Here is an 18205-nt window from a genome sequence, read left to right as displayed (position 1 = left end):
GATTAGTGGGTTACTGTGTTTTATGGGCAACAGAAAATATGAAACATGATTTCCTGTTTGTGAAATGAATGGATCGTCATTGGCCTAACAGCACGGGCATAAATTTAAAACACTCTTAATGATATATTTTCATAAAGCAGGTGAGTCACTGTGCTTTACTTTCAAATTAATTCAAGCATCTGGAGACCAAATGTCTTGTGCATCAATGACCTGTTTGTGTTTGGAAGCTTGGCGGTAAGTGTCGGGGTGAGTGCAGGTGAGAGCAGGTGAGTGGGTAAAGCTAACAGGTCGTTCTGCAGAGCTGTTAGACTCTCACCAGGTGACTGCGACCAAAACCCAAACAGAGCAGTGCATGACAAATGATACATGTAGGTGACATTGAAGCATGTTGAGGTAAAGTGCCTAAATCAACAACAGCACATGTATGCTCTCTTTGTCTCGGTGTTTCCACTTCGTGTTCACTTACTTACACACACACACACACACACACACACACACACACACACACACACACACACACACACACACACACACACACACACACACACACACACACACACACACACACACACACACACACTGTTTGCATTTGCATATACACAAAGCCAGATCAGAAGACTAAACTGCTACCACATGGTTACCATAGCGAGGACAGCAAATAGAGGCAAAACAGCCCAGACCACAGAGAAATAGGAACCAGCAGTGAAATGTTGGGAGAAGCCACAGAGTGATGAGAGAGAAAGACATGAGAGTCCGGATTTTACAGAGGATACTTTAGGTCTCTCACCTGTACATGAGGTCCATGAGCATCTCTGGATCTTCCTGAAACTCCCTCATCTTCACTGTGTCGGACAAAATACTGTTAAGGTTTCTTAGGAGCTCTTTCACCTGAAAATACAGAAAACACAAGAGGCCAGCTGGAGGTTATATAAAAAAAAGAAAAAAAAAGCATCAGCCATGTAACAAGAAGAGCTGTTGACGTGAGTGACTGTGTTATTTTATACTTGTGATGGCAGCTGAGTGTTCTGCATCTCAGTATCCTCCTCTGCGTAGGCCAGGATGGTGCGCAGTGAGCGTCGCAAGTACTCCTCCTGGAAGTCTGATGACTTGCCAACCAGTGAGGCCAGAGACATGGTGACCTGCATCTTCACTCTTGAGAAGTTCTGACAAAGACAGAGAGGAGCGCAGTGAAGCAGACTGTGTTTGGTATTCTGCAGTGTTTATCATATAATAAAACAGTGTATATGTCACATATGGATTTACACAAGATAATATTACAACTTTCTTTTTCTTTTAAAGCTTTCCCTGCAAGCTACACAAAAAAAAAAAAAATACATCCACTGATTAGACAAGGCACACTAACATGCATCAGACAAATGCTGCTGGCAAACATGCAAACATTTCCTCTTCTGCCACTGTTTGCTTCTAAATTTCTTGAAAAAAAATAGATTACTTATAATTCCATGATAGTCTTTAGAAATGCCCGGTAATATACATAATTTTGTTCACTGTGTGTTGGACTATCTATCATGGTATTAAAACTGATCCAAGGTGTCCTAATATTTCCTATATTTCCATGTTCATTTTAATTATTTATCTCTATTTGACAGACTGAATAAGAACACTGAACACTGAATAAGAGAGCTGCAACAAATACCTTATTAAGTACTTGGAAAAGGATAACAAGAAACACTGGTAATAGTTAATGCTAGTTATTTAAAAACCGCCATGTTAAAATCTGTTTTTCTTAGTTTCTCTCCTCATGTTTTGCCCCTTGTCTCCTTTTTCCTTGTCTCTCCATCCTTCACATTACCTGTCCAAGAAAACAGGTCTAATAAACACCCCTCCATCTTCTACAGAGAGGACTGTGCGTGTGTGTGTGTGTGTGTGTGTGCGTGTGTGTGTGTGCGTGTGCGTGTGTGCGCGGGAGAGGAAATGTGCTCGTGTATGTGTGAAGTCCCATCTATCTCCAGCATGACCAGCTAAGCGGGAAATGATCTCCCATTAGCAGCGACATAATCACCCATGGATCATCTCTACGGCCCCATTCTGTTCAACTGAGCATGGAGCCAGAGCCTAAACACCCATCACTGCCCTCTAACTCGGTGTGTGCATGTGTGTGCGCACTGAAAAGTAGCCTAAATGATAGCTTAAGTCAACATATAACCCGTGTTCGTCTTTCCGTCTCTCTTTATTTCTCATCTGCCCCCTTTCTTTTCCAAACCTGCCATAACTGGACAACTTTTAACCACATGTATATCCTTTTAGTGATTTGTTCCATTTGTAGAAGGAAAACCTGGTATTTTCTCTTTTTATTACAACAATCTAAAATTAAAGTAACAGATGGAGAGAGGAAAAAAGTGTGTGACAGACGGACAGCAAGACGAGGGTGGATAAAGGGATGAAAACATAAACAAAGGAAGAGGTGGAGGGTTAAGTTCTGTGTGAATGAGTCATTCGGCTGCTACGCTAATTCAGATCACAGCTCCCTCTGTATACACCATATAAACAAACATACGCTGGGACACGCAGAGGGGAAATACTCTCATTAAACTGGAGATACTATACGTGTGTGTGTGTTTTTATGTGTGTTCCACAGACTGGTGTCTGCCTTTCATTAAAGAGCACAGACTGTAAACACAGGAAATATCGACTGCAGCAGCAGTTATCGAACCAGCAGAGAAAACGAAAGAAGATACTCTATCCTTCAGACCTGTCTTTTCTCAGTGTTGTCCTTTTCATTTCGGTATATCACTGCTTCACCTCTGTCGAAAACACTCCTCTATCTCCACCATGATGTTCTCCTTTCTGGCCCTTTCACATTCGCTCTTTCCCTTCCCTTGAGGCACAAATACTTTTACACATTCACACACACATACAGAATGTACCGAAACTCACACACGGAGGGTGGCTGTCATTAGTTAAAGAGGGGTAGGAACATGGGGAGGCAGACAGTGACATATCTCTCTGCTCTCTACTTAGAGACACATCCTTCAGCAGAAACTTTCTGCAGCATGCTCAAAATAGACATGGAAAAGACATTAAAGCTGAGCAGGAGAGGAAGAGCTGAGAAGATAGGACAAGATCTGTGTGACTCCTCTTCGTGAGAACATGTATCATAAGCAAGTCTGAACTCTCATGTGCACTTAAACAAAATTTGATGTGACATTTGCTGTGTGAGTGTGTTTCTGCATCCTTATAACCCATTCAAACACATACACAGGATCCTCCTTTGGTATGTGTTTACATGGTCCCGAGTGTGAGTGTGTGTGTGTGTGTGTGTGTGTGTGTGTGTGTGTGTGTGTGTGTGTGTGCGCGCGCATGCTTACACTGGCATTACTGTAGCTGTATCTCATGATGAGATAGAGAGTGGCACAGGCCTGGCTCCTGTTCTCATCAACAGGGCTGCTGCAGTAGTGAAGCACCTTCTGGCACAGGTCTGCACACTGTTCCGCCTCCTCCTCGAACAACAGGTCTCCAAACTGCACACAGACACACACATACAAGCAACATCAGATGCACAAGGTGAAACACACACACACACACACACACACACACACACACACACACACACACACACACACACACACACACACACACACACACACACACACATACATAAATAATTCTGGCTTGCTCGTATCAGCAGTTTTCCACCCACACAAACAAATGAGAACATTTAATTTACACAGATAGTGTTCATGTAAACACACCAACCCACACACCACCTCCTAAATTTTACAAAATTGAACACACACACACACACACACACACACACTTCATCATAATGAAACTACCTTGACGACCAGCGCTCTGAGTGTGCTGAAGGTGTGAGAGAGGAAAGTGGTGCTCTGGTTACAGGTGAGTGAGTGCAGTAACACCTTCAGCACCCCGCCGACTACGCTGTCCTTACAGTCAGCCAGTGGCACCGCCTGAGCATGAGACAGATGGAAAAAATAGCAAACCATATGAGACAAATGACAGCACGTGGAGATACACTGGGAGCCAACTTGAATGCAAATGTAGAAGATAATACGTCACAAAGAGATGGATCAATAAACAGTCTATGACACGTTTGAAACTAAGACGAAAACATGTGGCATGTGTGGACATTATATGGCATCTAAGATTTGTGTTCATTTGTGTATCCTTGCTTTCAACCCATTTTCTGCTCTGATCTGGTGATTCGCTGACATTTTCAGAGTTTTTCTTGGTGCTTTCAAACATCCAGAAGAAAGCATATCAGGGTTCATTTCAATAACCAATCAGAACCTTTACTGATATATCAATCATGCATGCACAAAAACTGATTATTAGCACTATTAGTAGTTTCTTCTGCAGCTGCAAAAATATAAATAAAAAAAATGTAGTGCAATATAATAGTTAATTGCATTGCAGGAAACTGCAACTGAATAATTGCATAAATGTGCTGTACTCTATGTTCACAACAATCCATACAGTGTTACTGCATAGTGTTCCATGTAATGAACAGTGTTTTCTGACCTGTACGATGGTTTCTAACAGGTCCAGCACTATGAGGTTTGTCTCTGTGGCTAAGTTCCCACTGATCACAGCCTCCTGGTCCAACTCGGCTTTAGTCCTGATGGAAGGTGAGGGAAAAGGGGATATATATTAAGAGATAAAAAAGAAAGTAAAAAAACAACAACATGAAAATGAAGAGAGGCAGGGATGAGAGTGACAGACACGGACAGAAAGAAAATGTGAAAACTGAGAAACAAAAACATACTTATCCTGTTTTTCATTGGTCTGTCTCCACTGAGTGAGATCTTTCCTCCAGCGCAAGTTCTCTCTCTGACCCATGGTCCTGTCCATTCCTGTCAGGGATACAAAGCAGCCACTCATTTCAAGAAAACAGATCATGAGGAAACCACAACGCAGTTCAGATTATGAGCGAAACTGTGTAATAGGAATTCAAACAGTAAATTAATTAACATGGAGATTTATGATCAAATATTTATTGCAATACAAGAAGAAAATTTAATGATTAGAGTGGAAAAAAAAATCGGATAAAGAATAAAGAAAATCTTGAAAATATTAACACAATAACAAATGTTTACACATTTATACAGTGCTCTTACAGTTTACCCATATCCAAAATTCTGCACATCAGTTATATAAAATGCCTGACTATCACAACACTCAGAGTGCCCAGGCATAAACTTTGTAATCTGTAATTGGTTCTTACATTGACTTGCTGGCCGTACATTTTTTTTAAAAACTGACACGATTTTAAAAATCCGAGTGCTCCTTTTACTTTTAAATACCACAGATTTGAATTTGACAGAAAAGCAATTCCAAGCTATATTTCTTCAAGTGCCAGGAAATACATTACCTCCAACTCGTTTCATCATTTCCCCACGGGCTCCCATTCCTCTCAGCAGGGCCTCCTCCAGCTGCATCTTGGCCTGCTGAGATTTCTGTAAGGCCTGGGTGCTCACTTTGTCACTGCTTTGATTTCCCTGCAAACACACAAAAACACATATTTACCAGGTAAAATACCTGGGTTCTTTATGAAAAAAAACCATGCGGACAAGATTTGCAAATACACAACTAAGTGCAAAATAGTGCAATTGTAGTGATATAAAACTGCCAAAAACTGACCCTATATTCAAAGCATGACACACAGATAGTGAGGAGATCCAGCAGTTTGTTGAGCTGCGAGGGAGGCATATCTATAGTCCAGCGCTGAATCAGGCTCCTGTCTGCATTCTTCATCACCCACAGGAAACACACCAACAGGTGGCGACTGGTGTCTGCTGCCAGGGTGGCTACGGATTTACCTTGCTGAGGATGGAGAAGACAAAGACGGATATGCTTATGATACAGTATAATGAAGCCCACAATGAAGAGAAACACAACAACCATGCAGGCATCTGCAGTAGATCCCAGATGTAAATTTACCAAACAGAAAAAGTGATACATACAAAATAGACTTGCAGTATCTACAGAGATTAAAAAAGGTTTTGTGTGTAGCTGTTCTGTAATTAGATTCAGTGTGTATCAAAACAAAATCCAAAATGCTTTCTTGTGCAACAAATTCAAATAGTTTTATCATTGTTGACCGTCATTAAAAACACATACATAACACTGTCAGTGCTCTACCCGTTGGGTTCTACACTGTGCATGAATAAGTGCATCTAACAAACAAATAGTATGTCACTCACAAGGTTCTCTAAACCACAAACATGATTGGCCAATTCTTTCACACTGGTTTTTGTGAAGTATGCTTCTATTCCCCATCTTAACAGGCGTTAAATCTACTGCAGATTAATTTACCTTCATTCGTGTGATGATGAATCGCTACTATAGACGGCCTCTGCTGCTTCATTGTGTGGCAGCTTTGATAAATGTAGCCATTAACCTCCTAGTGCTCTGGCTGTCCCACCGAGAACCTGGTTTCCAGGTCTCTCTTTCATAGCAGGACTGAGTGAGGCTCACCAGAGCCACCGTCAAACCATGTAGCATGTGATCAAAAACACCACCTTTTTATTGAAAATATGCTTCATGTGAAAAAGCTGTTCTGTTGCTATGAGTAAAAGATTCACAAAAACATTGTTTGATGGGGAACCGCCTGAAAATGAGGTACAAGTGCTGTGGCAGCCATGTTTGGATTTGTGATGGATACCAGACCAATGGCTCAGCCGTATGAAAAATCACTTTTTCCACAAGTGTTTTTTTGCAACAACATACAAGGAATTGAATCAAATCCTGGAAAGAAAAAGAGGAAGAGAGCCGTGTTCAGATTTGGTGCCTGCGTTGTTGCTGTAGCTACATTTGATGGATGTGTTTGTCAGGGAGGACGGCCCTGTTCACTTATGATGGCAATGCCTGCCCATAAACCATCTCCCGCAGAGGTGTGAGTGTGTGTGTGTGTGTGTGTGTGTGTGTGTGTGTGTGTGTGCGTGCGTGCGTGTCAAAGTGTGTGTGTTTGTGTGTGTGATTTTTTAGGATGGATGAAGTGTGTGTGTGGCTCTGACAGCTAATCAATCTGCCTCTGTGCAGCTCACCTGTTAGGAAGCAGAATTCTCACAGATACAGTCGCACGCACGCACGCATGCACGCACGCACACACACACGCACACATGCACGCACGCACACACACGCACACACGCACACACACACACGCACACACACTTTTGAACTTAAAAAAAAAAAAAAAAGCAAACTATAACCTGTTAACATCTTCAAATTAAGAAATTAAGCACACGGCCAAATTTTACCATGGATGCCATGGAAACGAGAACATTCCGTCCCAGAGTGTTGAAGGGGTTCCCGGCAATCGCCATGGCAACAGACTGATTGATGGGTGGGACACTTTCAAGGTCATCGTCAGGTCCACCCGTCTTGTTTTTCCCGCCGCGTGTGTCACAAACTACGGAGACAAACGGGAGTCATATGTGCTCAACAGAAGGAGGACTGCAGCACACAGGTCTGACTGTGATATTACTGCGTCTTAATTAGAGTTAAAACAGATGTAAGAGTCCAGCCCTAATAGCATGTGGGGTTAGAGGGCGAGGATTGGATGTACTAATATCCAAGTACCATGCAATAAATAAGAAATAAACATAGTTAAAATACTGGTGGATTAAAAAAAAGATCGGAATGGAAGTTACACACCATTTAGCATGATGGATTGCTAATTAGAGGAAAGTCCTTAACCTCTTCCCCTTTTTATTATCAGTAAGGGCAGTGCAATAGTAATACCACTGCATCTTTCTCCCAAAAACGTCACAAAAGCTGCACAAACCATCATCACTTGTCTTGTTTGCTTTTTTAGGTGTACAAATTAAGCTTTATTTATATTCATCTATCGAGTTTATATTCTGAAAAGAAATAGTATGACATGATCTTTATGGATCAACAAGTTGACAAGTTTGTGTGTGTTCAGTATGTACCTGTGAAATCCAGGTAGTTGGTGGAGTCTATGATAATGCCCACCAGGGGGAGGTGGAGAGCAGCCACCTTGGCTCTGACCTCAGGTTTAATACAGCGATGGTCAAGATCATGTGAACACAGCAGGCTGTAGATGGTATTGATGGACTTTCTCTGGACTTTTCCCCTGTAAACAAATTTTAAGTGTCATCGTTAAATAAAAGCATACGGTTTTCAAATAATTACAAAGGTTATAGACATTATTCGGGTTGTTGTTGTTGTTTTTTAATCAGAATATGTAAAAATATGTCGAAGAAATTAAAAATTCTATAGGTGAACTTTGAAAAGAACTTTATATTACAGCCTTTAAAAAGCAAGGCAATGAGAAAGTTATAGGATGTAACTTGAAAGTATCTGTACTTGCATACCCCTCAGACTCCATGTCTAGCGCAGCACTAAGCTCTGTAAGTAGCAGACCAGTGAGGTAGTGCTGCTGCTTGAATTCCTGAGACAGTTCAAACAGCGCCAGGATCCTCTGCTGCTCCTGGAAACTACATGAACCGGAACTCTGAGTAGAAAGATGAAATGAAGGAGAAACCGACACAATGAGAAGGGCACGGACAGAAACAGGAAAATAAAGTACTTTTTAAAACAACTCTTTTTAAGCTGAATCCCATCTAATTTCACGTCGTCTATCAATTGATTCCCTAAACGTTTAAATAATCCTCGCACTTCTCTTAAATGGCCATGTAAAAGCATGAAAGCTCAAACATTTACCATCCTCACTTGAATGTTTTTATCATATTTGTAACCATGATGATTTTTCTGATCCAGAATTAGGTCCTAGAAGATAGCGTGTTGTATGCTGTAAAAAAAAAACCCGACTGAGTCAAACCTTTTGTTTTAAGGCTGCATTATTAAACTTGAATTAATAAAACAATTACAATTAAACACAAAAGTTTGACTGGCCAGAGGTCAGACCTGTGAGGAGATGGATGGACATGGTGAGGCGGGGGCAGAGGCAGGGCTGCTGAAGAAGAGGCTCAGGTTGAGGTAGTGCTCATGACTGCACAGGATTCGCAGGAACTCCAGACGCATGCTGATCAGTGTCGGCATTGAAACACTCTTAGCTGACATCTTAAAGGAGAAAGAAAGCATAAATAATCAATTAGTAGATTATAGTAATTTAAAATAAATGCATTAAGAAGACAAAAAGTCTCATGAAAGTGTCTTCTTTGAGATTTAAAAATCAAACAGGAGAATTTATTGAATTCATATATTTAAAGATACATGCTAAATGGTTTTGGTTTGTTATCAGTGTTATTTTACCTGGTTACAATAGTTTTTCACCAGCTGGAAGACAAATCCTCGGTCCATGAGAGACAGCAGGTCATAGAGGAAAAAGGCCAGGCTGATGTTGACTTTCTCTGCTTGCTCTACCTCCTAAAACAACAGTCAACAAACAGCAATCAGTGAGCTGCACTGAGTGGATCTTGCCGAGCATCTAGCTGTGCAAGCTCAGCTTTTGATACCACAGAGGCAAATATAATTAGCACTTCCAGCTCCCTGTTGTTTAGAGGACACTTACAACATGTCCACTCAGGTTACAGCTGCTTCTACCCAACCAGAGAGAATAGAAGGTACACAAAAGCTGTGTCAAAGAGTTTTGGGATCAAAGTTTTTATCTGGTCAAGATACGATTAGTTTATGATTAGCATCTTCATTTTTCTTACCTTTTGTTGTTTAACAAGGATGGTCCCAATCTCAGCTGTAACCACGGAGACGATGGTAGTGATGTCATCCTTAAATCGGTCGGAGAAGCGACTTCTTCGAGGAACATTGTTATTGTCCAGCTGAGACACATGCTGCGCCATGCTCTTCACCTGTTTAAGCAATCACACATGGAACAACTATGATTAAGAAATCATAAAACATGGGATTTATCAATGGCATGCATTAAGCACACAGTGCACATAAGCAACAGTGCATGTAAAGTGAATGCAAGTGCGATATATTTCCAAGCAATTTCATTATTTTGTCAAGGAACCTGAAAGATGTTCGGCTGATTTGATAAAAAGGGAGACTTGACAATAAAAGAGCAACTTTTGACTACCTATCATCAGTTTATATCCTTATTTGATGTTTGGGTCAAATTACAAAATATGCAATTAATTACCTAAACTAAGCGATCTAGTGAGGTGGAAGGCAGCAACATAAATAAGCAGAATAAATTGAGGGGTTGAATATGAATGCGAGTGATGATACACCTGAATTGCAAACAGGAAATAAATTATTGAGCAACATGATAATTTTGACATTTTATTAATCACACAGCACTACTATCATTTATCTTTTAAAGTGTGTGGCCATGAGGTCATATATTGTTTATGAGTCGTGTTTATTACTTCACCCATTTATCATTAATTGTTTATTTTACAGCCAAGTGTCAATCTAAACATTCACCTCTGTAATATATATCGAATTTTTATTTATGTTTTTAAATCACACTGACCAGCAGCTCAAAGAAGAACCAGGCGTATTTGTATGCATTTTCTCTGCAGACCCCGGTGCTGACGACCATCTGTAGAGCCAGCTCCTCGTGAAACTGCTGCAAGAGAGAAAATACACAAACTGTAGAGCGAGCCAGCCTCCCTTTGGTAGCTGATGGAATAGAGAATATTTGATCAAATAGAGCATCACTGAATATCACTATAAATTCATTTAAAAATGCTGGCTGGGCTTTGAACACACAAAAATAAATGGTCACCAAAACCTTAACGACGACAATGAAGTCCTCAGTGTCACACTCCCACCTTGTGGTTAACAGAGGGAACTGGAGGCTGACAGCTCTACTTCTTAATAGGATGTTTTATAGTCTGAGTAATGTTGAATACATACATAGTCCTAAAGGTGAGATGTAAAATATTTTGAGTTTAGATTTTATTTAATTAAGTGTGGTACAAAAAAATACTTTGAAATCCCTTTTTTATTTTACCAAAGAGGCTCCAAATTGTAAATTATTGTTATAAACATAAACAGCAATTACCTAAGCATTGCAGGGTAAATCCTTTCCACAATATGAAAGTCAAATACCTGCACTCATTGATTCAACCAGTTCCAAAACTCTGCAATAACTTGGAGATCGTAGACTAAGATTTTAGCTGTATTCATAGCAACATAAAAGGTTAAACTCAGAAAGTTAAACTAATTGATGCTTCATATCTCCTGTACACCACAGCATTATAATTGACAACTGTGTTTCAGTTTGTGAATTTGAATACGTTTCTCTAAGAATAAACTGTACGGAAACAAGATTGCAGTGACAGAATAATACAACTTATGGAAAAAGCATGGAAATGCTCTATAAACAGTGAAAATGATCACCTACAGTATAGTGTTTCTTGTGAGAAGCAACTGTAAGCCAACTTTCAAATAAAACTATTTCTCATAAATCATAGATCAATCTCAGTGTTAACGTATCCATTCACATCTTGAATGTCCATCTTGAAAAGTCTTGAAAAAAATCAACAGTGCCATCCGAAATCTCCAGAAGGATATCAGTTTGGTTTTAGAGTAGATCAATCAAAGCAGCCTCACAACTGTTTTTTTATTTATGCAAATGTCTGCAACAAGGTGATTTAAACCCTAATCAGGAACCTGTGGTGTATTATCTCTCACACCACATACAATGGCGGTGAGAGACATGAAAAGTTAAAAGAGGTGTTGGCACATACAGAAAATACTGATAGTTCCCACATCAAGCCAGATGAAAAGATGGCCATGCTTGGAGAAAATACATTATTTAACCCTTAGAGACATTCCAAATTACATGATTCCTAAGGACAGTAAGATGTTGTTGGATTGATAACAAAAAGTTGTACTAAATGTCAGATGTATTTAAATGTTTATGGTTGTCTGCCAAAAAAAAATATCTAAAAACTGGTATGAAAAGAACCCCACACTCTTAAACATTTGGGATATATATGTGATGTAAAAATATTTTCCCTGAAGAAGTGGGGAGACCTTTACCAGAAAACGGCAGAAATGGATAACATTCTCTTCAAATGACAAAGATGCAGTCGTATCTCAGTTTGGATAAAGTCAAGGACAATGCTGGCACAAAACCAATTGAAGAAAAGTATACCTCATTAGTTTCTCCAGTGTTGTTGTTTGTTATACATGCTTCTTTTCTTTTTTTTTTTTTTCTTTCCCATTCTTTTGTAAAAGAAACTTAAATTGTCACAAATAAAAGTGAGAAAAAAAGAGAAAGCTAAAAATAGGTGTACCTTTCTGTTGGAGGGCCGGGTGTTTCCTGTGAGGTTCTGATGGTTGTTTACATCCACGCAGGTGGACATGCGGCTGCCTGGGTTGTTGTGGCCCTGGAGATGGAAACACACAAGTTCCATCACATTGAACGTGATGGATGCATTCATTAAAGTGGGTGTCTAGTGGCCTATTACAATACCTAATGTACTGTGGGGATGAATAGCAAATGGCTGTTTTATATGTGTGAGCAGGCATGCTGGGATATTAACATACTGTACCGTGTGTGTGTTTTCCTTCTGTCAAATATATAAATCCATATATTAGGCTGGTGATATATGGACTTGCAGTGAAAACTTAGGTAGACTTAGTAAAGGTTTATATCACATCCAACCTTTAACAGTATATATATATATAACAGTATAATAGTATTTCATGAATATTATACACCTGCAGTTCCTTTGAGAGGCTGCAAAAGACTAAAACACTTTTCTTTGATTGACAGCAAACCATGGTTCGTTTTTGAAGTTTTACAGAAACATTTTAGAGGTCTGGTTTTGGGAAACTTTGGTTCTAGCTCTTCTGTACCTTGGCAGCGAGGATGTTTTTGATCTCAGCATCTTCAGCAGAGGTGTGCGGAGCAGGGATGTCCGGGTTGCTGCTGCTACGGGTCCTGGACTGAAGAAGCAGACTGCCCATGGTGGCAGCCGTGGCCCGACCCATGGTGCTGTAACGGCTCTCTGCCGAAGGTATCGCACTCCCTGAACCTGAAAACATGTTCATGGACGAAAAGGAAAAAAACAATTCTTAATTGTTGAAATATTGTAATAATATATGACAGGAAAGGCAAACAAAACAAAAAAAACAGCAAATGCACACTTATAAATGATTATGACAGCACCTGTGTTCTGCATGTCTTGAGGTAGATCAGGCAGGCAAAACACCCAGTACAGGTAAGTCGCCAAGAGGCTGTTTCTGCCCTGCTGGTCCCTGATCAGCTCCTGGCTGTTATGAAGACTGTTGACAATAGACACCACTGACTCGAAGGCTATCTGCGCCAGGTTAGCTGCAGAACAAAGAACACAGATTTATCACAGATATGCTTACTAAAATGTTTGACCTATCATGTCAGTGAAGGAATAGAAACGAAGCAATTAAACAAAATATTATCCAAAATGCAATGAGGACTAATAAAATGCTATCATTGCTATTGTCTTAAAAGTTGAAGGACATTAAACTGCACATTAAAAACGATTAATTAGTGCTAAAACAATAAGTTGATTCATCTAGAAGTTCATTAACAGAAAAAGAAACAATTTAATGCTCCTAAGCTATTTATTGAGCAACATTCACTGGCTCTTACTTCTAAAATGTGAGTTGATTAGACAACTTTTGCGCAGGGATGTTTTCACAACTCTCTCACATTTTATATTGTAAATTGACAAATAAAAAAAATATTGACAAATACTGATAACAAGTTAATATAATTGTCAGTTGTAGCCTTACACTCATTGCTTGTACCTATTATAATTGTAATGTCTTGCTCAAATTATCAGCAACAGTGACCTCGCTACGAGACAAGCTAACTCCTCACCAGTCTGGCCAGCGATGACCATGGGCTGCATGATGAGGGTGAAGAGTTTATCCAGCACCAGATGGAGGGAGAGTACCAGAGGCTCTAAATTGGAGGAGGACAGGGATATGATGCTGAGCTTCAGCTCATGCTCCAGCTTGTTCTCTGGAATCTTCTCGTCCCTGACCCGCAGCGGGAACGTAGCTCCGCCCTCAAGCGCATGGCAGAGGGTGAAGAAACGCTCCAAGTGGTTGTCCTGGGAGAGAAATAGGATGATTTGTTACAGAGTGGTATTTTTATGGGGAACAGAGAAAGAATAAGCACCAATACTGCCTGTAATACTTCAGGTCGAATGTTTTTCTACTGAAGAGTAGTAGTCTGTAGTATGTTTAAGTGCATTGATGTGCAGCTTACTTAGACAGAGATAGAGACACAGGTTTAGCACAAAGGACAGTCATTATGTTGTTGTTGTTGTTGTTGTTGTTGTGTTCAACCATCACTCACCTCTGTGTGTACCGATGACACGGCCTGGATCTCGAGGTTAAACAGTCCTTTGTGACTCTCCATCCACTTGACCGGAGCAACCTGAGGAGGAAGTTTCTACAAGACACAGGAAATATGAATGTGTCCGTGTTCAGTCTGTATTATATCTGTAATCTGAAAAAAAATACAGTTTTTCTCTTTTACATAGCATGATGTGGACAGACAGAGTAGACTTTTAAATGTATACAGAATAGGTGGATGCGTGTACCTCAGGTGTGTGCAGCGAGTAGTTTACAGGAAGTCGCTCCAAGACGATGGGCAGACAGAACTGACCACACTGCAGTCGGTCATTACTCAATAAGGGCAGCCACTGAATCAGAGGCAAACAGCAAAGTCAGTGTCTCAGCTAAGCGTAAGTGATTCTGAAAATGGTTTAGTCAGACATAACACATTATGGCAGAATGTTTTGTGGCTCCTTCCTATGACAAATGAGGATTATAAATCAGGATTCTCCAGCTGACATAACACATTATCAAAAATATTTCTCCAGTGAAAACACAACCAAAGTAAAATAAAAAAAATCTTACAGAGTATCCAATGAGTGTCTCACAGCTGCCACTCTGATTCTGTTTCTGCTGGCAGCTGATGTGGTAAAAAGTGAACAGCAAGTGATGTCTCTCCGTGAGACGTGCTGGAAGAGCAAGCTTCACTTCCTCATAGAAGTCTGGGGACCTTAGAGATAGAGAAAGAGGGAGGAATAAAAGGAGGCAACACAAAGGGAGAGAGAGATGGGTGAAGACAAGGATAGACGGGAAGAGATGAGAGAACAGGGGAAGCCAAGAGGCGGAGTGAGACAGGGAAAATAAGACATTTACTCAGACTGTTTAAATGACAAACAGTATCATGTCAAACAGTAAGGTGTACTTGCTTGTTATGGTAGGTAACAGGGGTGTAGACTTCCTGTAAAAATTCAAGGCCACTTGATTTCCCAAAAATGACCTAAAATGTGATACAGAAAAAAACAAAAACACAAATTAAATATAGTTTAACTTCACATAATAAATTTGTATACAATACATCTGTGTAGACTCGGGTTGTCTGGTTTGCTCATTTGTACCAGTGACCCTGTGATTATTGAAACAAGTGCAGAGATTTCTTGCTTTCAAATCGGAATAATTCTTTTAATTGCTTAATATTTCCAAAAATGAGCACCTGCAGTTGAATAATTATGACAGATCAATTTTACGGTTATAATAGTGCTGTGAAATTACAGATTTTAAACAGCAGCACTCACAGGCAGAGAGCAGCTGGGATCCTCTCCACTCATAAACTGGATTTTGATGGTGATGTTTCTTGCTGAAGTCAGTCTGTTGACAAAGTTGAGCCTCTGGGGGTAGACATAGAGCAAGTTCCTACCGAGACACCGTGAGAGAAAGAACACCAGGGAGACTTTCTGTTTAATTAATACATGAAAAAAATAATCATCCAACAAAACCTCAGCGACAATAGAAGTAAAAGAACGCAGTTCCAATAGACAGCACTAGATGGCACTGTCTGTGCAGCAACATCTTTGTAGCAGTAAGGTGACAGTAATGTTGCAGTAAGGTGACAGTAATGTCACAGAAAATGTCAAAACAACCAGACATTTACCGTGACCTTCTGTGGGTTTAATACAACACAGTAATCCGTCTTGAAACCTGGAATACAGGGAAATACTGCAGATTCCACTGAATGAATGCAACAGTATGTAATTACCATGCAGGGAACTTGTTCACACATGTTTCACTACAAACAAAACCATTTTAGGATTGAGTGTTAAGTGGAATTAAACCGCTGCTTACACGGGTGTTAAACTATGCGGTAATTTCACAGCTAACCTGGATGGAAATACCTAAAAATAGGCACTACACTGAAAGGAGCAAAGCCACAAAGTCATGTCAGCTCACGAGTGATGAGTACACCGTGACAGTTCTCGTTGCCTCGGGTATTTCGGAGAACAAAACAATCTGTAACAGCAAACAAACCTGTTTATACCTCAAGCCATGAATGATTTGTCTTTTAAAAGCTTGTTTTCATTTCCTCCTGTGAAGTCGCAAGTCTTACACAAGTGGTTTTCTCTTCTCAATACATCTAAATACAATAGATCATACATCATAGCCTTTTAAAACGATTTAAACCAAAAACATTTTAAATAAAATGAAAAAGATTTATGGTAAAAACAGCATAAACAAATACCTAAAGTGTAAATGTTAAAGGTGGGTGTGGCTGTTCAGGTATATATTATGTCCTCCAACCCACCTGTAAATGTTGTGAGGCACATAAACCTCACTGGAAGGGAACTCCAGCACCTCCTTAATCGGCCGAATGTTTTTCTCAGCCACGGGTATGACAGGGATAAGCTCAGTGGACAAACATGCCACTGGTGTGTCGTGGACTGGAGACATGTCCAGTTTTATGCAACCTGGAAGAGCACAAGCAACAAAAGCCAGATTCACATGACAGCGACCTGCGTATACATTACACTGAATATACTATGTGATATTAATATACAAACAGACATCGAAGAAAGAGGTCTACATTTTGGGGAAATATGCATTCTTGGCAAAAGTTCGTAAAACTCTTTGTTAATAAAGTAAGATTAAATCAAATCTCAGAGTTTTTAGACGTAATGAGAAATAACCTGATATTGTCTTTATTCTCCTCTGTGGAGTGGAGGTTTTCTTAATCTCAGCCAGGAACTTGAGCAAGTCTTCATCACCTAGACGATCTCCCTCCTGAGACACACAAAACTCACGGCTTAACATTTCTAGAAATTGAAGGAATGTGTCACAGCATTTTTGATTAAAGAATGAGACAAGGCCAGGCTGTAACCACAAGCTTGTCTTATACTGTACATATCTTGTTTCTCAAAGAAATAACATTTTTCACAGATTTGTCTGTCTCTGTGTGGGTAGCTGTCCAACCTGTTTGAAGATGGTGGTGATAGTGATGGTGGCAGGTTTGAAGGCAGAAACATTACAAAAATGTTCATCGATGGTAGTACTGTAACGTTCAGAGTTCCTCCTAGGCAGCTGTGCTCTCCGGTCAATGCTGCTTGATTTACCTGGAAAAATTATAGTCAAAGATGAAGACACGCTTATGCAATGTAAGGACATGCACACAAATGCAAAGTGATCACTAGGTATTACAGTCAAACAAAGACACGCACACACACACACACACACACACACACACACACACACACACACACACACACACACACACACACACACACACACACACACACACACACACACACACACACACACACACACACACACACACACACACACACACACACACAGAGAGAGATACCCTTGCACACACCTCCTTTCAAGCTGTCAGAGTCTGTGACATCACGATCAATCGCAGCAGTAGAGATGACTTCCATGATATTAACAGTTGCCCAGGCAAAAGGCATGCGATAGCGACCCAGCCTCTGGCAGAAAGCCTCCGCTTGGCCTCGCAGCTTCTCAAGTTTGTCCTTGTTCTGCAAAGGTTATCCAAAAATTAAACCCAGAATAAATTAACTTCAACTTTAGAAAAGATATTATACCCAGAGTAAGGATTAATGCTGCTTGAGGAAGATAAAAGGCCAAATGTAAAGCAGCCTCCTGTAAGTTCACATGAAATAATTGCTCTGCCACGCTACCTTTGCCGAGTCACTTTCCCTCAATGTTATGTAGGGGTCAGCACAATCACTGATCTCTCCCTGCTGCAGCACCTTTTCAATCTGAAACACAGACAGGAAGTAGTCATCAGAACAGCTCAACACATTCAACGCCCAAAGAATCCATATTTTGCTGACAAAGGTACAGTGTGCACTCAATTACAGGGTAAATGAAATTAGAGACAAGGACTATTTGGGTTATTTAAAGCCAAGAGAAAAATAGCCAATTTGTCATTGGTGCTATGTCATTATTACCTTGATGACCAGGAATATATCTGGAGAAG

The 18205-nt window shown here is 40.2% G+C and overlaps 1 protein-coding gene across 3 annotated transcripts in view; it reads right to left on the bottom strand.

Annotated features, from left to right (window-relative positions):
* The window catches only part of dock8 (dedicator of cytokinesis 8), a 54309-nt gene that overhangs the window by 11258 nt on the left and 24846 nt on the right, over positions 1-18205 (bottom strand). For 2 of the 3 annotated variants that reach the window (XM_069699520.1, XM_069699522.1), the window contains 30 exons: positions 18177-18205; positions 17904-17984; positions 17579-17741; positions 17176-17315; positions 16893-16986; positions 16511-16673; positions 15507-15624; positions 15141-15211; positions 14800-14944; positions 14481-14582; positions 14234-14329; positions 13751-13985; positions 13058-13222; positions 12745-12923; positions 12180-12272; positions 10406-10501; positions 9627-9776; positions 9223-9336; positions 8875-9030; positions 8322-8461; positions 7917-8080; positions 7242-7393; positions 5623-5805; positions 5354-5480; positions 4748-4835; positions 4504-4600; positions 3798-3932; positions 3330-3482; positions 1005-1163; positions 788-888 (listed from right to left, as the gene is read on the bottom strand). The exon at positions 18177-18205 is cut by the window's right edge and continues 121 nt beyond it. In XM_069699520.1, the coding sequence (XP_069555621.1) occupies positions 788-888; positions 1005-1163; positions 3330-3482; positions 3798-3932; positions 4504-4600; positions 4748-4835; positions 5354-5480; positions 5623-5805; positions 7242-7393; positions 7917-8080; positions 8322-8461; positions 8875-9030; positions 9223-9336; positions 9627-9776; positions 10406-10501; positions 12180-12272; positions 12745-12923; positions 13058-13222; positions 13751-13985; positions 14234-14329; positions 14481-14582; positions 14800-14944; positions 15141-15211; positions 15507-15624; positions 16511-16673; positions 16893-16986; positions 17176-17315; positions 17579-17741; positions 17904-17984; positions 18177-18205 (3889 nt within the window). The remainder of the gene's footprint in view (positions 1-787; positions 889-1004; positions 1164-3329; positions 3483-3797; positions 3933-4503; positions 4601-4747; positions 4836-5353; positions 5481-5622; positions 5806-7241; positions 7394-7916; positions 8081-8321; positions 8462-8874; positions 9031-9222; positions 9337-9626; positions 9777-10405; positions 10502-12179; positions 12273-12744; positions 12924-13057; positions 13223-13750; positions 13986-14233; positions 14330-14480; positions 14583-14799; positions 14945-15140; positions 15212-15506; positions 15625-16510; positions 16674-16892; positions 16987-17175; positions 17316-17578; positions 17742-17903; positions 17985-18176) is intronic. The other variant, XM_069699521.1, reaches the window with a different exon arrangement.

This window comes from Brachyistius frenatus, unplaced genomic scaffold, assembly GCF_029030835.1.
Source record: "Brachyistius frenatus isolate BFR_SWC_R1_liver_20210118 unplaced genomic scaffold, ASM2903083v1 Contig_30, whole genome shotgun sequence".
Taxonomy (NCBI): Eukaryota; Metazoa; Chordata; class Actinopteri; family Embiotocidae; genus Brachyistius; species Brachyistius frenatus.
Note: the sequence above shows the minus strand (reverse complement) of the source record. Positions and strands in the feature narration are given on the sequence as shown.